The 26763-nt window shown below is 43.4% G+C and overlaps 2 protein-coding genes across 3 annotated transcripts in view; one reads left to right on the top strand and one right to left on the bottom strand.

The window, feature by feature from the left end:
* The window catches only part of LOC310770771 (cilia- and flagella-associated protein 54-like), a gene marked incomplete at its 5' end in the record, with an annotated part of 57047 nt that extends 53313 nt beyond the window's left edge, over window positions 1–3734 (bottom strand). Inside the window, 4 exons of the mRNA XM_083631849.1 lie at window positions 36–201; window positions 1224–1373; window positions 2653–2758; window positions 3589–3734. Of these exons, the coding sequence (XP_083487975.1) occupies window positions 36–201; window positions 1224–1373; window positions 2653–2758; window positions 3589–3734 (568 nt within the window). The remainder of the gene's footprint in view (window positions 1–35; window positions 202–1223; window positions 1374–2652; window positions 2759–3588) is intronic.
* A 6910-nt stretch (window positions 3735–10644) lies between these two features.
* LOC310773824 (membrane-spanning 4-domains subfamily A member 4A-like) overlaps window positions 10645–26763 on the top strand; it is a 28277-nt gene continuing 12158 nt past the window's right edge. Inside the window, exons 1-3 of one of the 2 annotated variants that reach the window (XM_083633781.1) lie at window positions 10645–10959; window positions 19370–19480; window positions 21334–21390. In XM_083633781.1, the coding sequence (XP_083489907.1) occupies window positions 10771–10959; window positions 19370–19480; window positions 21334–21390 (357 nt within the window). In that variant the 5' untranslated portion in view covers window positions 10645–10770. The remainder of the gene's footprint in view (window positions 10960–19369; window positions 19481–21333; window positions 21391–26763) is intronic. The other variant, XM_083633780.1, reaches the window with a different exon arrangement.

The raw sequence follows: 26763 nt of genomic DNA, 5'->3' as shown, positions 1-26763 counted from the left end.
TTCAAAATAAAGGTACATTGTGTTAGTTGGTATACCATTATACAGTTGCCAGCAGAGGTGCTCATGTTGCTGAAAGGCCTGCATCATGATCCTGGTGAAGTTGAGCACAAGCAGCAGTTTGCAGAGGCCCTCCTGGCCAAGGATGCTGTGCCTCTTCTCCTGCTCAAATACACACAGGGAGCAGCCCTGCAGTGCACGGAGCTACACACACGCGCACGCGCACGCACGCACGCACGCACGCACGCACGCACGCACGCACGCACACACACACACACACACACACACACACACACACACACACACACACACACACACACACACACACACACACTTCATCATTTCGGCCAGGTCTTGCTCGAAAAAGAGATCACTGATCTCAAGTGACTACCTGTACCTGGTAAAATAAAGGTACAATAAATAACTAAATAACTGAATAAATAAATAAATAAATAATTTTGAACCTGTATTATCTCCAATTGGAAATATTAGAGCTTTTGTAATAAGCCATACATTTTTTTGAGGACATTTAGATAAAAGAAAAAGCCTCTGCGGCTAGGGCTGTGAATCTTCACTGGCCTCACGATTCGATTCGATTACGATTCAGAGGGCTACGATTCGATTCGAGTACGATTATCGATGCATCTCGATGCATCTCGATGCATCTTAAATCGATGCATCACTTTTTTCCGCAATACATGATTTATTTTTTCTCACTTTCTTTTTTCTCACTGTGTGGCTACTTTTAAAATAAAAGTGCATTTGGAATTGCATTGTATTATGATCCATAATTAAAATAAACAACTGCATGTACTTCCATTATATTTTATTTGATTATTTAATTATTATTATTTATTTATTTTAAATAATCGATTTTTGACATTTGTGAATCGATGCAGAATCGTGCACGTCCGCATCGCAATGCATCTTATAATCGATTATTTTTGACACCCCTATCTGCGGCCCACTACATGGTGCTCTGACGCCCACCAGACAGTGGGCCGCAGGGCTCAGTGTTTAAGAATAGCTGCTCTAAAGATCGCAAAAGAATCATGACCTTTCTCCAGATTTTTTCAACATAAAAATATCTGGCATTATTTGATACATAAAAACAATAGAACTTTGGCGTGCTGTGCTTTGTAATTCTATTGAAATCTATATAGTGAAACTGATAATAGCAAAAATACTTTATAGGTATATCTGCACATAAACACAACAGAGTGTACCTTCATGCTCAGTGTGTCTTGATTTGTGTCAAACCCTTCAGGGAAGAAGCAACCCATGAAGTGATCCACATCTGTGATGTCAGTTATATTGACTGAGCTGAACTGCTGCAGGTGGAGACTGTAGCCCTGCCACAAAGCCAGCTGGTACAACTACAGAAGAAAGACAGAACAGATGATGGCCACTGTGAATGTGTGGTGTGTGGAAGATGGAAAGGAACCAAGACCAACTGTTGACTCAGCTTTTGCAGAGTAATGAACAAAATGGGCTCACACACAGTGGGACCAGCACTCTACGGTAAGATAGGATTTTCCCACTAATTAATCTAGGAGATCAGGGAGGTGAGTGGTGAGAAAAGATTTGGTAGGCAAGTGTAACCTGATGCAAAAAAAAACAACAAAAAAAACCCGGCAGGTGATTGGATGAACCATCTGTCTATCACGTCTATCATGGACTCGCTCTCGCGGGCGTCACACACCAAAGCCGTCCGTATAGGTGCCTCTGGACGCTGATTGGTGTGAACCACTGATGCTTCAGATTCAAATATAGATTGGAGCGTTGCAAGATGGATTTGTCATGTGATCGTGATCTCATGATCTCGCGCGAATCCAGCTGCCTCACAAGGTTAAATGGATAGTTTGGATTGTTTTGATGTGGGGTTGTATGAGGTCAGTGTACTACATGCAGTAGAATGCAGCCAGTGCGGTCCCAGTTTAGAGAAACTGAGACCGGCCGCATCTGGCAAGTATAGCTGTCTGTTGAGTGTAAATGGGGTCACAAGCAAAAACATACAAAATTACAATAGGGATCCATGCACTATGTGCTTGGACCCCTAAATTTTTTTAAAAAAAAAATGCTTCCATACTGCTCACCTGGCGTAATTCAAGTCTCCACAAGCCCTGAGATGCCAATTTGACTTGAAAAGATGTAATTTACACCCTGTTTTTAGCTGAAATCTGCACTGGAGCCAGGTGCTCGAGCTATGAGAAGAAGAATTGCCAGCTGCACGGCTATATTTCAGCTAAAAACAGGGAGTAAATTACGTCTTTTAATGTCAACCCCACATATCAACCCCACATAAAAAAAAATACAAACTATCCCTTTAAGACAAGTGGGGACAGGAGGATGTTTATGTAGAATAAAACAAGCAAAGTATAGTGCCAAAAAACAATTATATTTCTCTTTCCATCATTATATTTTCCATCATTATATTTCTCTTTCCATGAAATTGATCAGCTGAGTTATTTGAAGGGAGTTGATTATTAACATAGTTAACATATAACAATATTATGCACAGCAAACAATTCTGATTACTGTAAGATGTAATCTTTAGTTACATAACAGCATAATAAAATTATGCTGAAATGAATTTTGATACTATACACCTTGGAAACAAAAAAGCCTAGCAACTATGCCTATATTGCAGAATACCTTCATTCCAAAGAGATCATCTGCAATTCTCAGCATGTTTTCCTGGTATAACGTTGATGGTAGTCGATGCTTGTACTTGCTCCATATCTCAACCAGGACTTTAACCCTTCAAAATGAAAAAGAAATGAAAAACAGGAAGATTAATTGCAAATCAATTGACACGTCACTGAAGCGGATTGTCTAGCTCTGTCCATACCTCAACTATACCCAAAAATTGTAAACGGACACAAATTCTTTTTTTGTTTAAGATTGAGCATAGTGAGATTTTTTCCTCAGATCAAGTTTTGGTAACAACCTGCTGGCTCACTGGTGGACACTGAAGTTAGTGTGAGTTAGAAGGTAAGCATTTCAAAAAGGTCTGTGGTTATAGGATCCTGATTCAATCCTTATTTGCCTTTTTTGGTTTGTAATGGTCAATCAATCAATCAATCAATCAATCAAACAAACAAACAAACAATCAATCTTAAATCAACCTAAACCCAGGTAGCCTAACTAAGATATGGCTTTATCTGTGGGTTTAAGATAGTGTGCCTCCTGACCTTTCAGTACAGTATGATGATAACAAACATATAGAATAGAAAACATGTTGTGTTTCCCACACTAGCCTCTTTCGGGAACCGTTTTTCGGTGAGATGATCAACTCATATGCCCGAAAAACAGTTCCGAAAGGGGATAGCTCCCCACCAGTGATGTAGATGCAGCCTTGGGGCAGTACAGTATTATTTGGTCAGTATTCATTGTCCAAGTCGCCCCCCTAGCGGCACAAAGTCAATACTACAGTGTACAGACGGTGTCTTAGCTACAGTTGTAACTTGGTAGTTAGCGTTAGCTAAATTGTTTGTTATCTTGAACTGGGCTGCTAAGCTTCCAAGTGCCGAAAGCAATAACGCTATTAAACTACCCCGGCGGTAACTCACTGCTAGATAGCTAGCTTACCTTTTGGCATAAGAGCGGTTATCCTGGTTGTTTGGAGAAGTGACTCGTTTCATTAGTGTTAAAAACGAGCTAATCTCTCGTTCAAAAGCCGAAACAACTGGGTTTCTTCTATCAAGGCCCCCGTAATATGACGCAGGTAAGTCCATTTATGTGCCCATATTTTTCCACCAACTACCACACTAGACTCGTACGTTGTTACAACAAACTGTTCAGAGACACTGGGATGAAACCATGGCAACGATGCATGGGAGGCTGCTGCAGCAGCCAGCAGCCAGTGTTGCCAGATCATGCTTCATCATTCAGAAACCACGCCCAAGACGGGGGAAAACAGAAAGCCCCCCTCCAATCCTGGCGTTATCCTATGTCACGTGCATGGTTGCGTGTTGCACAAAAAGATCGTATATACGGAAGATGAACACTCCAACTTACTTCCTTGACAGCTAGATCCACATTTTTCTTCTCGACACTTCTCGCCAATTCTCAATGGCTTCCTTGTTTTGCTCAGGAGTACAACAAAACTTTAACTGGCGATTTTTTTTTACATTTGTTGTCTGCGCAGCCCACCACACAACAGCTTTTAGCTATGTTTAATTCAAGGAAAATGACACTGGTGTGTGGAAATGAACGGAGCCTTTCCACCGTGATGGCCGTGGCCTATTTCATGCAGATTCTCTCAGCACTCGCCACTGATTTTGATGTTGCTGCTTCGGTGAATGTGATTTGTCTTTTATGGCGATGCTGGGGTAGTGAGAGCAGTCTCAAATGCTTCGCGCTAGCAAAGTGGCTGTCCAGTGACGATTTCCATTTGTGTTCCTCCATGACAGTGTTGCACGGAGTGCAAAATACAAAATAGTTTGCCTCCACTTTCATGCAAAACATTTGGTAAGCTAATTGTTTTGCGGTCATTTGTTCCCACAGCAACCAGGCAAGATGACAGAGCACACGTATCTCAAGCCCAGGTAAAGATGTGGCATTTTACTAACTTTTTGCGGCGAACTCGCGGGAATTTTGAAAAATTGCAAGCCCCCGCAAATATCGCAGAGTTTGGTTGAATTTGCATTCATTATTGCGATCACAAAATCGCAATTTCCTGGAGGGACTGGATAACAGCTGATCCACAGGGGGCTGACTCTGAGCGCACAGTGTTGATAACAAAGCTGATCCACAGGGGCCCAACTCTGAGCGCACAGTGTTGATAATAGCTTAGAATATTTTTCATCTATTTTTAATTCTTCTGTTGACAAACATGCCCCATTTGAGACAGCAAGTCAAAAATAGATCCAACCCATGGTTTTCCCGGGAATTAAACAGTTTGATTCTAAAAAGGAATAAAGCATGGGTTTCGGCAAGATCTTCCGGGTGTGCTGTGGATTGGCAAACTTTCAGATGTCTTAGAAACAAATGCACTTTCATGGTGAAAAAGGCTAAAGCTACATTCTACCTAAATAATCTGTCTAATTGTGGAAACAATTCAGCAAAATTCTGGAAACTGATCAAATCTCAGTGTGTCTGCCACACTCCCGCAGCAGATCATCCTGGACTCTGGCCCTTTAAGTGATGGGAGGGACATCTGTAATGCTTTTAATCGTCACTTTATTGAGTCAGGCTCTCTATTTGAAAAATTGTTTGGGGCAACTGATTCACAACTACCTCTGGATGGCTGTCCCACTGAAAGAAATGTGGTGCCCCTGGCTTCTCCTCTTATAAGTGCCTCTTCCTTTACTATCAGACAATTTACTTTTCATGAAGTTTTAGATGCGTTGTGCTTTTCTAAATGTATGAAAAGCTCTACAGGTGCAGATCAGCTACATCCATTTCTGTTGAAGCTTTCTGCCCCTCTTATAGCAGAGCCTTTAACACATATTTTTAATTTGACTATCACCTCTGGCTTGATTCCCAAAATCTGGAAATCAGCCCTGGTCACTCCTTTGCATAAAGGGGGCGATATAAATGATTTAAATAACTACAGGCCCATTTCTAAGCTTTCTTGCCTGGCCAAGGTATTGGAATTTCTTATAAATGCTCAGCTTCGAGAGTTTTTGACAACAAATGTTATTTTAAACCCTTATCAGTCTGGTTTCAGAGCTGGTCACAGCACCATCACAGCTGCCAGTCTTGTTGTTAATGATGTCACCTCTGCCATTGATAGTAAGAAACACTGTGCAGCTCTGTTTATTGACCTGTCAAAGGCTTTTGACACTGTAAACCATCACTTACTCCTGGCTAGACTGTCCTCATTACAGTTCGATGAAACAGCCTGTAACTGGTTTCGGGATTACCTCTCTGGGAGAACTCAATGTATAGAAGCCAAGGGCTTGCAGTCTAGTCTTCTGGAGATAAAAAATGGTGTGCCGCAGGGCTCTATTTTAGGGCCAACATTTTTTGCGTTATATATTAATTACATTGGTGCCTCTATAAATAACTGTCAATTGCACTATTATGCAGACGATACTATTCTGTATGCCTGTGCATCTTCTGCTGAACAGGCTGTGAAAAATCTTCAAGTCGCATTTGATTGTATTCAGAAATCCCTCTTTGATCTCAGACTAGTTCTAAATTAATCTAAAACAAAGTTTATGCTCTTCTCATGTGCTAGAAACCAAGACATGTCACTAAATATCTGCTCCCTTAATGGAGCAAAGATTGAGCGCGTGGCCACTTATAAATATTTAGGCATCTGGCTAGATGAAAAGCTTTAATTTCAAACTCACATTTCTGAGATCAAAAAGAAATTTAGGACTAGACTGGGATCCCTCTACAGAAATAGATCATGCTTCTCTTTTGAAAATAGAAAGACTATTGTTCAGTCTACCCTCATTTCAGTTCTGGATTATGGCGAAATACTATATATGCATGCAGCCCCATCCGCATTAAAATCACTTGATGCCTGCTATCACAGTGCCTTAAGGTTTATAACTGGGGATAAATTCAGAACACATCATTGTTTACTGTATCAGAAATTAGGATGGCCCTCGCTGAGTGTTAGAAGGGAACACCACTGCCTCCTCTTTGTTTATAAGGCATTACTCAATAAGTTACCCTCTTATCTTACATCTCTTCTAAAACTCAAATCACTCTCACATAGGACACGTGCACAGGAATACCTAACCGTTGAAACCCCCCGCATTAATACTGAACTTGGGAAATTAGCTTTTATGCGCCAGACAAGTGGAACAGGTTGCAGAAATCACTGAAACTAAATCAACTGGTTTCACTTAATCAGTTTAAACTTTTATTGGAGGATACAGTATCAGTTGAGTGTTCCTGTTTTAGTATCTGAAATGCTGTTCTGTATTATTTATTCTGTATTATTCGTTCTGTATTATTCGTACTGTATTGGCTTTGTGTTTTTTGATACTTGGTGTTGATTGTGATGTTTTTGTGTATTTGTATTATGTCAGGGCGTCATTGTAAAAGAGGGCTTGCGCTCTCAACTGACCTTTCCTGAATAAATAAAGGTAAATGAAAAAATAACAGAGCTGATCCACAGGGGCCCAACTCTGAGCGCACAATGTTGATAACAGAGCTTATCCATAGGGGCCCAACTCTGAGCGCACAGTGTTGATAACAGAGCTTATCCATAGGGGCCCAACTCTGAGTGCACAGTGTTGATAACAGCTGATCCACAGGGGCCCGACTCTGAGCGCACAGTGTTGATAACAGCTGATCCACAGGGGCCCGACTCTGAGCGCACAGTGTTGATAACAGAGCTGATATACAGGGGCCCGACTCTGAGTGCACAGTGTTGATAACAGCTGATCCACAGGGGCCCGACTCTGAGCGCACAGTGTTGATAACAGAGCTGATCCACAGGGGCCCGACTCTGAGAGCAGGGTTGATAACAGAGCTGATCCACAGGGGCCCAACTCTGAGTGCACAGTGTTGATAACAGCTGATCCACAGGGGCCCAACTCTGAGCGCACAGTGTTGATAACAGCTGATCCACAGGGGCCCGACTCTGAGCACACAGTGTTGATAACAAAGCTGATCCACAGGGGCCCGACTCTGAGTGCACAGTGTTGATAACAGAGCTGATCCACAGGGGCCCGACTCTGAGCGCACAGTGTTGATAACAAAGCTGATCCACAGGGGCCCGACTCTGAGCGCACAGTGTTGATAACAGCTGATCCACAGGGGCCCGACTCTGAGCGCACAGTGTTGATAACAAAGCTGATCCACAGGGGCCCAACTGTGAGTGCACAATGTTGATAACAGAGCTGATCCACATGGACCCGACTCTGAGCGCAGTGTTGATAACAGAGGTATCAACAAGGTAAAATAAAGTATTTTAGTAAAAGTAAGTAAAAGTAAAAAAGTAAAAAGAAAGAAAACACACACATGACACACACACACACACCAAACACCCGCCTCCTCAATAGCACTGGCGTAGCCAGACTTGACACATTGGGTGTGCCACAGAAAGACAAGGGCCCCTACCTTCCCACTGGCCTTAGGAGCTAAAACTGACGTTAAATGCAAAAAAACGTGTCTTGCGCCTGCCTCGGAAAGATAGCATCATGGTTTTAGGCCCCGAAATGCGCTTTACGCCAAAGAGGCATGGCGCAGTGCCAGAATAGGCCAGAATGAGCGTTTCGGCCTTAAATACCGGCCTAACGATATCTTCCCCCCTGGCCTTATTCAGTGCGCCGCAGATATTACTGTGCACAGCTCTCCTCTGCCGATCTCACACTCTCTCCCCCTCTCTCTCTCTCTCTCTCTCTCACTCCATCTCTCTCGCGTGTCAGACAGGCACAAAGACCGATGGCAAAAAAGTTGTTATATCTAGTTTTGAGCCCCTGTCATTCAGAGGCTGTTGAGCCACATGTGAAATCTCCCAGCATGCATTCGACAAGAAATAGCAACCAAATCAGCCTAAATAGGCTAAGTTGTAGATAGAAATAATGTTGATGTTAACACAACATGCAATTGTAGAACATTTCAATATTGGACAAAATAAAACAGAAATCAAAACACAACCCTATGTGAAACATATATGTAATCCAGGTGGTGGTTTATATATCCCTCGCAGACTTAATGTGATTTAGATGAGTGACAGCCATAACACGGTTCTACTGTGATGTACTACTGTACTACACGCCCACTGATCTGCGCTGCGCCTGGCGCTAAGCGCTAATTTAAGGCCGTTGCAACGATAGAGCCCAGGGTGTGCCAGGGGGCGAAGCAAAAAAATGTGTCCTTTTCAAACCAGATTTAGAGGAATATGAAGATAGGACCATATGACCATAACCATCAATGTTTGCTCCTTTTCGCACTCATTATTAGCAGATAGAAGCAGTCAATTAAATTGTATTTTTTGGCTAAATGTAAAACCACTTTGGTATCTCAAAAAAGTCTTACCTACTTTTTCCAAAGAGTGTTCTAGTCGGGAAAGAACGCAAGTTTGGTTGGCATGCAGGTTCGTCTACTGCAGAGAGATCTGTAGCGTTAGTGCTCTGCTGCTGCACAAACCACCTGTATGTTTTTGGCTGCATCCCCCACTGTTATTAACGTAATTGTTTCGGCTGAATCATCTTCATCATCGTCTGTCTCTCCACTGTCCACCACCAATACAGGTGCGGGACCGGGTGCACTACAAGCCGTGAAGTCGCACTTGTTGAGGGGGAGGGCGACGAGTCATCTTCCTCGTCAATGCGACGTTTCTTGCCTTTGTCAAAAAAGCTTAAAAGCGAGCTCTGTTTCATGTCTTCTTGATTTGGCGCTGCATTTGTTTACTTTACTAGATGTGTTTTCCAGACAAACTAACAAAAAACTTTATTTCCCCCCCCTTTGTTTTGGGTGTGCCAGTTGCCTCTTTGGGTGGCACAGGCACACCCTGGCACACCCGTCGCTACGCCATAGCTCAATAGAGGGCTGTCTTTCGAGTTTCCACCAATGGGAGCAAACAGGATCACTTCCTGACCTCATATGACCGTGTGCGCACAGACACACACACACACACACACACACACACACACACACACACACACACACACACACACACACAGGAAACATGTGCCTCTTTTGTAAGAAATTCCTGTTTCCCAGAAACAGCCAAGGACCTTAAAAAAAGAAGGATGAGACATCACACATCACAAAGAAGGATGAGACATCACACGTCACAGCGTTCCAATGCTGCTTTGGGGCCAGTTCTCTTACTTACTTTACTTACTTTATTTCATTTAGCAGACGCTTTTATCCAAAGCGACTTACAAGTTACACAATTACAATTTACGTTACTCTTGAAGTGAATGGGGCGGGCAGAGCAAGTCCCATTGTAAATATGAGTCGATTGATTGAAAAATGCTCCCACCAGTTTAAAGAAAAGACATGTGATATTGACAGATGTTTTTTTTATGTAAATGTTAGTTTTCCTTATTACTGGTCAAACAGATGATGGCTCTGTCCAGCAGCTGCATATAGCTCAACTCAATCCTGTATTTGGTCCAAAATAGAGCTAGATTAGCTAAACTACATCATGATACATGACCGAACAGGGCATCAGTCAACAGCATGTAATGAGTTTTCTTTAATCTGGGCGGCTGTAGCTCAGAAGGTAGAGCAGGTAGTCATCCACTAATCACTTTGGATAAAAGAGGTTGGTGGTTCGATCCCCACCCCCTCCAGTCCACATGTCAAAGTGTCCTTGGGCAAGACACAGAACCCCAAATTGCTCCTCTGTGTGTGTGTGTGTGTGTAAAGCGCTATATAAATTCAACCCATTTACCATTTGATCTGATGGAAGCATTTTTCAATCAAAGGTGAAACGACCCAGATATGACGGTCTACCCAGCCCGCCCCATTCACTTCAATAGAACTGGCACCAATGGAAAATTCCAACGCTGTGATGTGAGGGATGTCTTATCCTTCTATTTAGGGTCCTAGAAATTTCCTAGAAACATCTGCCTCACTGCAGCTCTTCTGTGGCCAATCCAAACAGTTTACAGTCACACAGCCTCCCCCTCACACACACACGCACGCACACACACACGCACGCACACACACGCACGCACACACACATGCACACACACACACACATAATACACTATAATAGACTGCAGATTTAGCAGTTGAGTTGAGCGGGGAGCGGGGAGCTGAGATCATAACAGGAAACAGAAGGAGGTCTGAAGCCATAGCAGTCCGGGTGTGGAGCAGCTCAGAGCACAGATCCAGCTCACCTGAAACATGGCGGCGTCAGTCTCAACCGCGACGGTCGGCGGGTTGGTGGTGGTGACCCAGGTGTACCCAGCACCTCAGGGTGCTGCAGGCCAACATGGCCCAGGCACCCAGGGGTACCCAGAACCTCAGGGTTCTGCATTCCAACACAGTCCAGGCACCAAGAAGTTTGGGCAGGGCGTGCCACTGATTCTGGGGGTAAGTACCAGTTCAGTCAGTTGTTTTGTGTTCTCATTCAGATCCTGTTGTATAGATAGATAGATAGATACAGTAGATAGATACAGTAGATAGATAGATAGATAGATAGATAGATAGATAGATAGATAGATAGATAGATAGATACATACATACATAGAAAGATACATAGATAGATTGAGCAAATTTGGGCATTGCAGCAGCACTTTACAAACAAGAACACAAACATAACTTTTATACTCTAGACTGGACTACTGCAATGTCCTATTCTCTGGTCTACCACATTGTAGTACTAAAAAATTACAACTTGTACAAAACACAGCTGCTAGAATACTATCTAGAACTTGGAAGTTCGATCATATAACCCCGGTCTTAATCAGTCTCCATTGGCTCCCCATTCAGGCCAGATCGGACTTTAAGTTTAATGTGCTTCTTCTAACTTATATATACATATACTCCCACGCGCCCCCTCCGTTCACAGGATGGTAATTATCTTACCGACCCAAAAATTAAGAAAAAATCTGCAGGAAGTAGATCATTCTCCTATCGTGCTCCATATCTCTGGAACCAGTTTCCCCGATCAGTTAGAGAGGCTGGCTCCATCGATATTTTCAAAACCAGACTTAAAACTGATTTATTCTCACAAGTATATGATATTATTTGATAGTGTACTTTATTTTATTTTACTAGTATTTCTCTCATTGTAACTGATTTATTACCTGTGTTTTGACTCCCTTCCCTTTAATTAATTGTTCTTACTGTAGCTCTCATACTTCTGCATCTGCTTTTATTTGACCTCTTTTCATCTTCATCATGCACTGTATCATGTATTATTGTGCTGTTCTATGATGTTTTCTTTAACTGTCAAGTGTTTCGGGACCATGTCTCATGGTGATTCTACACTAGAAATTAAATTGAATTGAATTGAATCTAGGGATCGGTATCATTAGGATTTTATCGATACCGATACCGATACCGATACCGATGCTGCTTATTGATACCGATAATTATCGATGCTCTTATCGATACAGTACTACTCTCCATAATTTGGTGCAAAAAACAAAGACATGAGGGCATTAACAGATGGGAAATGATTCAATGGTTATTTTCTTTTTTAATTATTACTATTTTGCAGAAATAACAAGTCTGAATCCTGAGAAGGCCTATTTCACCGCTGTGCATAATGATGATTTATTAAAACTTGGTCACCTATGTAGTAGTAGACTGAATTGAACTGAAATAAATATAACTGTTAAGAAAGGGGGAAAAGAATACTAACATTTACATGAAAATATACACTAATGTTAGTACTGATACTAACTCTAACAGCAGCAACTGCCAGCACTAAGACAACCTTTAACTGTAATACATTTACAGTAGGCCTAATAGTAATACCACTAATGGATAGAGAGAGAGAGAGAGAGAGAGAGAATTAGCAATTAAAGGGTTAACAGATGGGTATTTGCTGTGCTGCTGGCAGTGAAGGCAGGTACACTCATGCACACACACCACAGCTATGAACATCACTTGCACGTGCAAAGAGCTTCCGCCCCATCTCTCTGCTATGCCACCCATATAAGCTGTTTGAGCGCCTAACCCTTAATAGGCTTGCCCCTCTTGTTGAACCAGTTATCATCCCTCAACAAGCTGGATTCCGACCTTGCAAATCCACAACAAGCCAACTTCTGAATCTCACTCAGCACATTGAGGATGGGTTCCAGAAAGGACTGATAACAGGAGCCGTCTTTGTCGACCTGTCTGCCGCATATGACACTGTGAACCACCGCCTCCTCCTGAAAAAGATCTTGGAGCTGACAAAAGACCTGGCACTCACGGACCTCATCGGAGCCCTGCTGATAGACAGGTCCTTCTTTGTGGTCTTGAACAACAAGCAAAGCCGATGGCGACGACAACGGAATGGCTTACCTCAAGGTAGTGTGCTGGCCCCACTATTATACAACATCTACACCAATAACCAACCAATGGACCAGAACACTGAGCGCTTCATCTACGCCGACGACCTCTGTGTAACATCCCAAGAGAGTACGTTTGAAGCAGTAGAAGCAAATCTCACCTCAGCCCTAGATGAGCTACTCCTCTACTATGAGCGCAACCACCTACACGCCCACCCTGCAAAGACTCAAGTCTGCTCATTCCACCTCAGGAACCGCCAAGCCAACCGACCTCTCAACATCAAATGGTCTGGAACACCACTCAAGCACTATGCCCACCCTGTCTACCGTGGAGTAACTCTGGACCGCACCCTTTCCTTTAAGGAGCACGTCAACAACACCAAATCGAAAGTTGGTTCCCGAAACAACATCCTACGGAAACTGACTAACTCTAAATGGGGGGCCACGGCACCCACACTTAGATCCACTGCTCTGGCTCTGTGCTATTCCTCTGCAGAGTATGCATGCCCTGTCTGGGAGAGATCAACCCATGCCAAGAAACTTGACCCAGCATTGAACAACACCTGCCGTTTGATCACTGGTTGCTTGAAACCCACCAATACAAACCACCTGCACCTCCTCGCTGGCATTGCCAGATGACAAAAGCCACTAGTGATGAACGCCACCTCCTCTACGGACGTCAAGCCCCGGCTCAACGACTGAAGTCAAGAAGAAGCTTTCTCAGCCATGTCCAGCCACTAATAACATCCCGAGAAGAAACCAGACTCCAGCTCTGGACAGAAAAGCTAGAGAATAACCCCCCCCCAACTGACATGAGAATCCCCCCACTGAAAACCTCCCTCCTGGCTCAGAAGCACCTTGGTCTCAGTGGAAGACACTCAACCGCCTAAGAACAAGAACGGGACGATCTAAAGCTGCTCTGGCCAGATGGGACTGGCCCAACCACCTGTGAATGTGGAGAAGCAGACCACACTATGGAGCACTGCCTTGTCTGCCCTCTGCTGCCCAACCCTTGCAGCTCAGAAGACCTTGCAGAGTTTAATAAACACGCAAAGAACTGTGTAAAGAAATGGGAAACTGTCATATAACACCATGCTTCAAAGAAACGAAAAGAAGAAGACTTGCACTTGTCGTTGCCCATTTACTGTGTATTGGGAGCTGTCATGGGCTTGCAAAGCATGGTGGGATACCTGGCAATAGAGACAGTCGGCATGTGTGGGAACGCCCACAAAAAGTTATACGGCTGGCGCGCAAGTGGGGTAAAACCGCCGATATATCTCAATGGGCTGACTCACCAAAGGACGATGCTGCGGCTCTAAACTACAGGTTTGGGGGTTCTAGAGCAGAACACAAGACGTCTACTCAGATGTGCGTTTACTGCGGTGGTTAAATCCCCGATCGTGTTATCCAAAACATGGATAACGACGGCAGCACACACACACACACGTCGCAGGTTGAAATAATCTAATTTGGACACTGTTGTTTTCACCTCGCTGTTTTCTCTCTTTCTCCATGAGCCATTTGCCTCAGCCCTGTCCACAGTGCGTTGTGCCATCATTAGGGGACGATTAGAACGAAATAAGGTTATAGGCTACATAAATAACATAAATACAGTTATACAACAGTTAGTTCCAGCCGAGCAATTTGATTGGACAAGAGGGATCCTAGCAGTGCTGATATTTCACGATAACAGCACTGGCACTTCACTGTGTGTATATCACTCTGCTTCACAGCTGCTCTAATCATTGACTGTATACATCTACGTTAAGTGCCCCCTACTAATGTCGCACATAGCACTGCTAATGTCACATACTCGAGGTTGTGCTGTTGTTGTCTAATATCGTCACGGCTGTGATTATCTTTGGCACCCGGGCTGCGGCCTCGTGCCAACGACCGAATCACAGCCGTGACGATATTAGCCAACACAGGCCCGGCGTTGAGGGTGGCCCTGACCGGGCCGGGCCCCCCCATTCCCCAAACTGGACCCGCCATTAAAAAAAAAAAAAAAAAAAAAAAAATGTTGATAAAAACGTTTTTCCAGCAGAATGGATTTGTCAGTTTTTCACAAATAACCAGAAAAAATGAAGAATATAGGTTGCAAATGGTAAATTGCTTGTTAAAGCAGTTAGTCAGATTATGCCTGACATTATTGTTGTCAAGATTCAAGATTCAAGATTTTTATTGTCACTCCGTAGTACAAGTATCACGTGTGAAATTCTTGTGCTGTAGGCTCCGTTACAACGTAGTGCAAAAAATAAAAGATATATAAATAAAAAACAAGAGGCAACAAGCAATAAAGCAGTAAGACACGCCACAGACAGTGGCGTATTCACTGCCCATAGTGCAAATGGCATGAACATACTTTAAACATAATTAAACATAATAACATTCTGTTAGGTGCAAATAGCGTATACCTAATTAAACATACTATTGAACATTAGTCATACATAATGGTAGCATCTACAGTGCGGTACAGTACGGCTACTACACTATTTGTATATGTTAAGGAGTCTCGTGGCCTGTGAGAAGAAACTGTCCCTCAAGCGATTTGTGCGTGCTCTTGGGACCCTGTATCTCCTCCCTGAGGGTAGCAGGGAGAACAGACTGTTGTGGGGGTGGTTTGTGTCTTTGATGATCTTCAGGGACCTCCTGAGGCACCGCTGGTTGTACAGATCTTGCAGTTCTGGCAGCTCACATCCTGTTACGTGCTGGGCCGCGCGCCTCACCCTTCTTAGCGCCCTGCGGTCCATGGTGGTGCAGTTCCCGTACCAGGTGGTGAAGCAGCCAGTCAGCAGGCTTTCAATGGTGCCTCTGTAGAAGTCCCTGAGGATTTTTGGCCTTAGCCCGAATTTCTTCAGGCACCTGAGTCCGTGTAGTCGCTGTTGGGCCTTTTTGACAACAGTGGCGGTGTGGTTGGACCATGTCAGGTCCTGGTGGATATTGACTCCCAGGTACTTGAAGCTGTCCACCCTTTCCACCACTTGATGGTGATTGGGGGGTGTGCACCCCCCCCTTCTGTAGTCTACAATGACCTCCTTTGTCTTGGAGACGTTCAGAGAGAGGTGGTTGTCCTGGCACCATTGTTCCAGGGCCTCCACCTCCTTTCTGTAGGCTGTCTCATCGCTCCTGGAGTCAAGTAGCAATGATTGAAGCTTGATGTGCTGAGCTCAATCAAGCTAATGTTATTAATTTGCACTGCTCTGGCTGTCATTAGGCATTGATTAACTGAATGCTAACTGTTACTTTGAACATCCATTTGTAATGATTCTGGCTGGATATTAACTATTGTAAATTTGTCACAATGAATGCAATTTGTGCACAGTGTGTAAATACATTTTATATTGATTGTTTAGGCCTAATTATTTGTAAAGTCACAACACATTAGAGATGTGTGTAGTTCTTCATAGATTTAGCCTCTTCATTTTGCTCTCAAATGCACCAGATTGACGAATTTTACTTTAAAATGTACAAAATCTTCTTCCGGGGGAGAATCACCCCGGACCCCCCTTGAAGGTCCAAGGCCCATCCCATATTTAGCCAGCTACCTTTCCTATTTGGCTGGCTACTCAGAAATGTGGGGCACCCCCTGATATACCTTATAGGGCTATTCAGATTAAGTTGTTCTACTCTCATATTTTGTCTTGTATATCGGTCACGGAAGCTTATAGTTTATCCGCCGTTATAACACTTCCGGTGCCGCGTGAGAAAGCTGCCTCAAAAGTATAGTTTACCCACATTTTTTTTTTACCACTACAGCACTGGGAGGGGGGGGGGGGGGGGGTTGGGTAGCTTGGCCCCCCCAAGCTAGGGGCAGGCCCCCTCTGTAATTTGGGTCTGGAGCCGGGCCTGAGCCAACAACAGCACCCCCTCTCGTGTGATATTGCTTAATTATACAACAGGTAGTTCTGGCCGAGCAATTTGATTGGACAAGAGGGATCCTACCAGTGCTGATATTTCATGATAACAGCGGCTGATATTTCATGATAACAGCACTGGCGCTTCACTGTGTGTAGATCACTCCGCTTCACAGCTGCTCTAATCAACAAAATGCTTCACAGCTGCTCTAATCAACAAAACAAACACCAGCCACATTACATAAAAGCAATATCACACTCAAGCTCGTGCTGTTGTCTAAAATGTTTCACAGCTGCTCTAATCAACAAAACAAACACCAGCCACATTACATTGAACGTCATTCACAAAGCGTAACACAGTTAGGATACCGAGAGTGCAAAGATGGATTTATTTCCTAACATAACGTTTGACTTAAACTATGAATGCTCGTCAGAAGAGGACAAGGGGGCGCAACATTCTTCTGCAGAAACCTCCAGGTTTGCTCATATTTCACCTGCAGAACTTGACGATTTGGAGAAAAACAAAAACAAAGCAAACACTGTGAGGCAAACAATGGAAGCGTGCAAACCAATGTGTATGACAAAAAGTTTACAGCCTGCAGTTAATTAGGCTGATTAGGCTACATTTTCAGCAAAGCGGAAAGCTGAGGGGACTATTTTTGTTGGCGGAGGAATAAATAGAGAAATCATATATTTTCTCAGCTTTTTGTCATTTTTTGTTTAATAGAACTGTTGTATAAAAGCAATATCACACTCGAGGTTGTGCTTTTGTTGTCTAATATCGTCACTGCTGTGATTATCTTCGGCACTCGTGCCTACGACTGAATCACAGCAGTGACGATATTAGCCAACAACAGCACTCCCTCTCGTGTGATATTGCTTAAATAGCAGCACCATTTGTCCAGGAGCTTATTGATAATTCGATACTGACCAATCATGAACCGGTAGCAATTTAGAACCAGTTTTCGACACCCATGCCTTATAACAAACCCACACACTGAGGTAGGCTATAGGAGTAAAACATAGAAACAATACTGTACATACTGTAGGTATTTACAAAAACTACTACAGCATTCTTAGATTGCAATGTGTGTTTTACCTTAACTGTCCTCTGTAGACTAGAGCATTATTATATCATATAATAATATTATTACTATCAATCAACACTGTAAGTAGGCCTACAACATGTACAAAATGTGCAATGTGCATTTCTAATGTGAATTGAATAGTGTATTCATAGGAGGGGAGGAGAGGAGAGGAGGGGGGAGTCTGCTCTCTCTGCACATAGGGGAGTTAATATGGTTATGGTATTGGACAGGAAAGACTTCCTGTAACAGTCTTTACTGCAGGACAGCTGATGGAGCCTCTGGCTGAAAACACTCATGTTGTCCAGCCTGTAGGTTGTGTGGGGCCTGGAGTGGTCTGTTTGTTAGCAGGATTATGGAAAAACTACTAGGCTGATTTTCATGAAACTTGGTGGGAAGGTGTAGCATGGGCCAAAAAAAAAACAGTGGCCAAACCCCCCGGCTTTCCTCTGATGACGCGGAAGTGAACTGAGAAGCTGTAGTTCCTCAAATGGCCACATGAGGTCGGGGGCAGCAGGCATTCCCCCCATGTTAAAATGCCCGACTTTGTAACAGGATTAAACATCTTTCCAGGCAGGGGCAAAACACAGTTTTGGTCTATATAGTAATAGTATAGTATAGTATAGTAATTTCACCTTTTCATAACAACTGTAGGCGGGTCATTTTTTATATAACTCGCCCGTTTGGAGTCAAATAGATGATAGAAAAGGGGGAGATTGACGGATCGCCTGTCCAGTGATCACGCAGCTTGCCGATCACAGACCAATAGCAGGCGGAGTGGCTCTGGGAAACCCCCATCTCACGTGAGCTGCACAAGGACTCAACCCCCTCCCACTCAACGTTCCAACTCCAAACGGGAGACCAAGATCAATGGGATAGCTCTGTCGATAGTTTTAGGTCAGTGGGAAGAACCCATTAAATTTCGGAGCAGATCCGATCCAGGGTGGGGCAAGGAGGAAGGGGGCGGGGCTAGGGAAAAGGGGCTGTAACTAAGGATAGGAAGGTCGTAGAGAGTCGGGATTCGAGGGGTGGCTAGGGGGTGGCTAGGTGTATCTGGGTGGTGGGAGGGGGCGTGGTCAGGAAAGGGGGCAGGGCAATGGAAAACGGGTCGTATCTGGGTGGTGTGGGGGGGTGTGGTCAGGAAAGGGGTGGTGCCATGGAAAAGGGCCTATAGCTAGGGATAGGAATGTCGTAGAGAGTCGGGTTGGGGTAGGGGGAGTGGCTAGGTGTATCTGGCTGGTGGCTATGTGTATATGGGTGGTGGGAGGGGTTGTGGTCAGGAAAGTGGGCGGGGTCAGGGAAAAGGGGCCATACCTATAGGGATAAAAAGGTCGGAGACAGTTGTGATTCGATGGGTGAGTAGGGGGAGTGGCTGGGGGGATGTTGGTAGGTCAGGGTCAGGATTCTGATCCGACTCACAAAATTTGCATATCATAGCAGACTGGAGTATTGCCTTGGCGGAGGTCTGCACTCTCCATGTGCACTTCTACTTATTTCTTTATCTCTTCATAATTGTAAGATTTAATTTTGTTCTGTTTTTCATCATCTGTCGTCCCTCCAGACGGTGGAGATCATGATCGGCCTGCTGACGTTGCTGTGCAGCACTGCGATGACGATAAGCATACCGACACTGGGCTTGTTCAGTGGCGTGTTCGTCTGGGGACCTATACTTGTAAGTCCACCTCACAGTCAACATCTGTATCTAAATACCTCGCAGTCAACATCTGTATCTAAATACCTCACAGTCAACATCTGTATCTAAATATACTTGTAAGTCCACCTCACAGTCAACATCTGGATCTAAATATACAGTACTTGTAAGTCCACCTCACAGTCAACATCTGGATCTAAATATACTTGTAAGTCAACCTCACAGTCAACATCTGTATCTAAATATACTTGTAAGTCCACCTCACAGTCAACATCTGTATCTAAATATACTTGTAAGTCCACCTCACAGTCAACATCTGTATCTAAATATACTTGTAAGTCCACCTCACAGTCAACATGTGTATCTAAATACCTCACAGTCAACATCTCTGTATCTAAATACCTCACTGTCAACATCTGTATCTAAATATACTTGTAAGTCCACCTCACAGTCAACATCTGGATCTAAATATACTTGTAAGTCCACCTCACAGTTAACATCTGGATCTAAATATACTTGTAAGTCCACCTCACAGTTAACATCTGGATCTAAATATACTTGTAAGTCCACCTCACAGTTAACATCTGTATCTAAATATACTTGTAAGTCCACCTCACAGTCAACATGTGTATCTAAATACCTCACAGTCAACATCTCTGTATCTAAATACCTCACTGTCAACATCTGTATCTAAATATACTTGTAAGTCCACCTCACAGTCAACATCTGGATCTAAATATACTTGTAAGTCCACCTCACAGTTAACATCTGTATCTAAATATACTTGTAAGTCCACCTCACAGTCAACATCTGGATCTAAATATACTTGTAAGTCCACCTCACAGTTAACATCTGGATCTAAATACCTCACAGTCAACATCTGTATGTAAATATACTTGTAAGTCCACCTCACAGCCAACATCTGTATCTAAATACGTCACCATAGGCTTAATGCAGGCTGACTGTGTGTTTTGGTCTTCATTTCTCTATCAGGAACATATGTTCTCTTGCGTCAACTGGATCTTTTCATAATGATCTTTCACAGAGGGTAAAACCTGTTGGGTCCAGTCTGTAGACGTCTCATTTAGTCGACCAAGGACTTCAGTTTCTTAAAGCCCTCCTCCAGTGTACTGTATTTTGTCGATTTTAAGCTATTTCAGATGTTTTGAACTCATCCTGACCATGTTGATTAGCCACACATTGTTCTCCAAATCTTTTTTGATGAATAACTTAATTGTGTGTTAGTGTGGAATTTAGTTGCTAAAATGGGAGACGTATCACTATTGGTGGAACTATAGTCATATACAGTATGTAGGCTACATGTAAATTTGATTCTGACTGAGGACAAGCTAGCATGTTAACTAGCTAGATGCTACTGTAGCTACATTAGATAAGCTCGCTGCCTGCTGCTGTACTAAGCTACGTCAGGCTCAAACCGTGACTGACGTAACTGAGACACGAGCTGGTTAGCAAGTATTACAGTAGTCATGACTCATGCCGATTTCAATGTTGCCATCTGTTTTGAAATCCGTTGGTCGGTTGTTGAGAATTCTCCAAGGTAATGCGGCTAAGCTGCGGAGGGACGTCTGTGTATTGTTTCCTGCATACTGTAGCTTGCGCTGTTTTTCTGGGTGTAGCTTGCGCAAATACTGTAACACAGACTCAGATGACATGCAACTATAGCAGCTGGCGCTCATAGAACGTTTGAAAAAGAACACGTTAAACAGTTAGAAACACTGACTGTAGGGGGGCTTTAAGATGATAATTTAAAAAGTATGGTCATTTGCTTTAATGTTGTGCTGTCAGTCATGTAGTCAGAGGGGTCAATGTGTCCAACTCTTCCTGTACCGAAGCTTTCTGTCCCGTCTCTGCAGTATGTCGTGGCTGGATCTCTGACGGTGGCTGCTGGCAGGTCGATGAACCGCTGCCTGGTTAGTAACTTTATTACTATTACTATTACATTACTTTACTAAATGCTGCTAGTTATAATGTTATATTACTATTACTATTACATTTCCTTACTAAATGCTGCTGGTTAGTAATCACATCTGTGAGTGGTGGTCCCCAGCTGATGACCCTGCAGCTAACAACGTGGGCACCGGTGGAGGTGCGGCAGGCCTAGAGTCTATAGCAGTACAGATTAAATATAAACATCAACAGTTTAGATTTTTTTTCATGAACACTTTTTATGTAGTGGTCGCTGGTGGTTAAGCTGGGGGCACGTCCTGATCGCCATGTTGGTATCATTCCCGGACCATCATTTTTTCCTAGTATGGGCCGGGATGACCTCGCCCCGAACTAATTTGATTGGTCGCCGCAAATGCTTCTTCCTGAAAACGTGCGGCAAGTAAAAAAGATGTGGTTAAGATTAGGGTTAGGGTTTTCTTATTTAACCATGACAAGAACCAAAGCCTAACCCTAATCAAATTGTTGTACTGTACTTGCCTAATGTTTTATAAAAAATGCGTGTGCTTTAACCAGGAATCGAACCCCAGTCCTCAGATTGGAAGGCAAGTACCTGTCCCATTAAGCCACAAACCCAAGCACACCCTGTGCTGCACTTTTTTCACTATCTAACCCCAATCTTAACGGATTGGATGGGGAGTCACTGGGACATGCGCCCACGCAGTCCCGCAGGGGGCGGGTGGTGCGACGTCCTTCACGCCTTCACTTTGTGATGTTTTGAGTTTGGATTTTTTTTTTAAGAAAAAAAAGTTTTTTTTTTTTTGTTGAATGTAAAAAAAAAAAAAAAAAGACTGTGATGTGGTGTTGTCGATGCAAGCATTTGTACCATGGTTGTGTTGAGCCGGTGTGTGGGATTTCTCCTGTTCTGGATATGTGTTTAATGCGACAGGATGGGTAAAGGAGGTTTGTTATCTCTGGTTTTTTTATGTGCTATGGAGGTAGGACTGAGTGCCTTATTTGATTTTCACCGTTTATTGACTGAATCCGTTGTGGTAACTGTGGTTGTTGTTTCTCTCTCTCTCTATCTCTCTTCTTGCCAGTTGCAGGTGCACTTTTTTTGCTATGTTGTTGGTGAAACGGGGACATTTCTTATTGAGGGGGGACATGTGTAGCAGACTGTTCAGTGTGTGTTGTGTGCTGTTGCGTGTGTGTGCGAGGCTGTGTGTGTGTTCCCTCGAGGGTTGCCATAGGGCTGTGTAGTGTATGTGGCGAGAAGAAGGAGGGGCTGCCGTGGTTGTCGTCCTGCGGACGTGGGTCTAATTGATCCTACAGCTGTCAACATTGGAGCTGCGCGCGCATCGTGTAGGCAAAAAGCCGTGAGCCCAGCATTGACAGACACAGAGAACTGTGTAAAAAAACAGCTCAAGGGGTACATAAGACAAAAAAGGTTGGGAACCACTGGTGTAACAGACTGTTCAGTGTTGTGTTGTGTTCTATTGCGTGTGTGCGAGGCTGTGTATGTTCCCTCGAGTTGCCTAGAACAGGATATGTGGGGAGAAGCTTGTTATAACGTTACAGCCTGGCTCTATCGTTTATTATTTTATTAACCAAGTGTGAATAGGCGGACCCAAATACTCTGCTACAATAGCTTTCCGATTCTGGCATCGCACTGCACAACACGAAGACATGTCTTGCTCGAATAGTTTCACAGGCACTTGAAAACTACTTGAACGGGCTGCGCGGAGTCTGTCTTTCTGCCTCTGTCTTGCGCATCGACGCTGCGTGATGTCAGTGTGACGTAGTCGTATAAGGGGTCTATAAATGTGATGCCTGTTTCAACGTTACAACTGACTCGTTTATCGTTTATTATTTTATTAACAAAGTGTGAATAGGTGGACCCGAATACTCGGCTACATTATTATTATTATCATTATTATAATTATTACTCTGCCGGCCTTCTCTCCACCCCCAAATCCAACCTCCGCAGTTTCGGCGACAGAGCCTTCTCCAGGGCAGCTCCCAAGCTCTGGAACTCTCTCCCCACGGACATTAGAGAATCAGACTCCCTCACTGTCTTCCAATCCCGCCTCAAAACCCATCTCTTCTCCTCTGCCTTCTCCTAGCTCCCCCTGCCTATCCCTGTGTGCCTGTGTCGTGTTTGTCCATTGTCTGTTGCACTTACGTCGTCCCCGCCCCTTTAGTGTTTCTTTTTTGTAAAGCGTCTTGAGTCCTAGAAAAGCGCTATAAAAAACCCATGTTTATTATTATTATTATTATTATTTATTTTTGCTTGTATTGGGTGTGTGTGTGACATCATTCACCTTTTTTGGGCCAAAACTACGTGGGATTCCGCTGCTTCTTCCTTTCATTTTAGTCACAAGACCTTCATCCTGTAGACTGTATACTACAGACTTGAATAGGTCAGCATTTCAATGCTTTCTCCTATCTAAGCTGCCAAGTATATTTAATTATTTCATCACCTAAAGACAAAACTTGGTTTCTTCATCGCTCCAGAAGTGAGACTTTGTTCAAGCCGTGCCAGTGTAACCGAGATGAATCAGTGCGGATTCCTCGTGAGTCCCGAGTGGTAGCGAGTGGATTGGTTAAACTCACTCCCCAGTATAAAGGCATGTTAATCACCTCCGCCAAGGGAGCTAGCTCTCTTGGTGTTGCGGTTAACATGTCGGACTCCCAAGCCAAAGGTCGGTGGTTCGTATCCCACCCCTGGACAAGCCCTTAACATGGGTTGCTGCAAGTACCACCTACACCTGTTACACCTGCACAGGTGGTCTGCTGCAGTGAGAAGCCAGGATAAGGTGTATACAAGCACCAGTATCCCGGTTTCTTTCGGAGTACTTGGGCAAAGTGACCGCCTACTTCCTGCTTCAGCACTGTAGGCCTACCAGAGATTTTCATCCGCCATTTATTTTCCCATGGACATTTCGTAAAATGCTTATAAAAATAGTTTTACTTCGTCAAACCAAACGGTTCAGCTATATTTAGAATCGGGAGAGACCATAGAACATTTCACTCATACCAAAACTTTAAAAAACAACACAGAAAAAATATTTTCTTTAAATCGGCAATTTGTACGTTTTGGTCCGAGTGAAATGTTATGTGGTCTCTCCTGAACAGTTTGGTTTGACAAAGTAAAACTATTTTTATACGCATTTTACGAAATGTCTATGGGAAAATAAATGGCGGATGAAAATCTCTGGTACAGTGCTGAAGAAGTGACGTTCCACTTTGGCTCTCTATATGCGCTTTCTGACCCTCTGACCTTGTGCCCCTTACTTACATCATGCGTCCAGCTAGAGTGACAATATGCTGTGTGCTCCATGTATTCTCTATAACCAATTATTATGTCTGTGCTGTATTATTGTACAGTGTGTCTTAATAAAGGACCATCTTGTCCCAGACACTCACTTCCTCCCTCACAATCAGAGACGCCGGTTCTGAGTGACGCTGAACTTTCAATCGCTTTTTAAAGTGGGTTATCAAAACAGTCACAGATGGATTTATTCTTATGGATGCATTTCTCAAATTCTCCAAAAGGACACTGTAGTTCAATGCTGGATTACAAAGCTTCTGAAAAGGATGCAAACACACTGGAACCAACAAGCGAACGGCAAAGTGTTTTACTGCAATGGAAAAAACAACAACAACAACAAGTGTCATTCGGACATCGCGTTCCAGAGATATTCAATGAAACAGTCAAAAGCAGACTTTGTCGACCCCATCAGGCCATTGCAGAAAAATGCCCGAACATTAGCTAACATTAGCTGATTGTGAAATAACTTTTCCAGCGCTGTCGTGAAGTTATCTGGTACAGAATTAAATATAAGATAGATAATCTTGTCTGTAAATTGCAGCAAAAGATTTGCTTTGTTGTGAGAATTTGACTTTTACCTTAAATAACTTCAATCTACTAGTAGCAAAAGTTGTAAGAAAGAAAAGTTGTAAAAAAGGATTTATTTACAAAAACAAATGCCTCATGGCACCATGGGTCAAGTACCTTGCTAACAGTCCTCTCCAGAGCTCTTATAGACGGTTTTAACTTGACAACAAAAACATTCTAAATTGAACCCCCGCTCACTTCCTGTTGCAGTGTTTGCTATGGACATAAAAGAAAAAAAAACATTCAAGTGCAGGACTGACCATTCCGTGAAAACCGTCTATACAGCTGAGCGGCGAAAACAAAACTAACGATGTCAAGTGAATATTTCTGCAGTTTGCTGAATACTGAGAAAAAGGAAGTGCTCTGGGGTTGCGCTCTGGTGAAAACCGTCTATAGCCAAATAACCCTGATCTCTGGGAGGGTCTTTCTAAAGAGGGGAAGTAACACTGCTTACTGCAGTCACAGCGCCCCCTGCCTTAGGAGGAGTGATAGCAGGCTAAATGAATCTCACAACAGCTTCTTGTTCAGAAATAGATTTATTTTAATTGAACGGTCGAGGTCGGAATCAGAGATCGGAAATGTGTGTATCATTTCAGAGCTCCGGTTTGTCCATGTTGATGTCATCAAACATGGTGAATCAAAAAGTAGAGAAATACGAGCACACTCGGAGAGTGAAACAAAGAGGTCCGGTGCACGGCACGAGTACAGAATCAATAAGAAGAAAAAGCCAGCACTCAAAAAGTCCTTTTCAATATTTAATTTACCTCAGTCAGGAGTAGTACAGCACATACATGTTTCGGCCCTAGGCCTTCCTCAGTGTGGTGCAGTACAGGGCGGAGATGACGTTTATAAAGCAACACACCGGAAACAGCATCACTCATGTAAGGTCACAAGACACAAATAAATAAACCGGGTAAATACACTCAAAACAGACGGGGAAAAGCTATAAAGCTAGATAAAGACAGGTAAATAACAAACCTCATTGATAAATAGAAAAAAAGAAAATATAATATTACAAACCTAATTGAAACACAGAGCAGTGGTGTTCGAGATACAACGTGGTGATTAATACACCAAGGTCAGACAACACACCAAGATCAAACAATTCAAGCTATCAAATAGACGATAGTGTAAAAGTTAAAATTAAAGAAAGCAACCCAATAGCAGTTCCTCATTCATACCTCTAGGGTGTTCTGTCTGTAGGGTGTGTATCCAATAAGCCTCTCGTCGCCCCCTCTCTTAAGAGGAACGACTACCTCTATACCTAGAAATCTGAGGGAACACACATCATGCACCCGTATTGAAGTGCCTCGCTACAGCGGATTTGATGTCCTTGTTTCTGATATTGCTTTTGTGTTCTGTTATCCGGGTCTTGAGTTCCCTGGTCGTTTTGCCTATATAACATAGGCCACAAGGGCACTTCAGTAGGTACACTACATATTTAGTTTTACAGGAAATTCTATTTTTAATAAAGTATTTCTTCCCCGAATGGGGATGACAA

This window comes from Poromitra crassiceps (genome assembly GCF_964638095.1).
Source record: "Poromitra crassiceps genome assembly, chromosome: 1".
NCBI lineage: Eukaryota > Metazoa > Chordata > Actinopteri > Beryciformes > Melamphaidae > Poromitra > Poromitra crassiceps.
The sequence above is the reverse complement of the archived record's forward strand: the minus strand, read 5'-3'. Positions and strand labels throughout refer to the sequence as shown.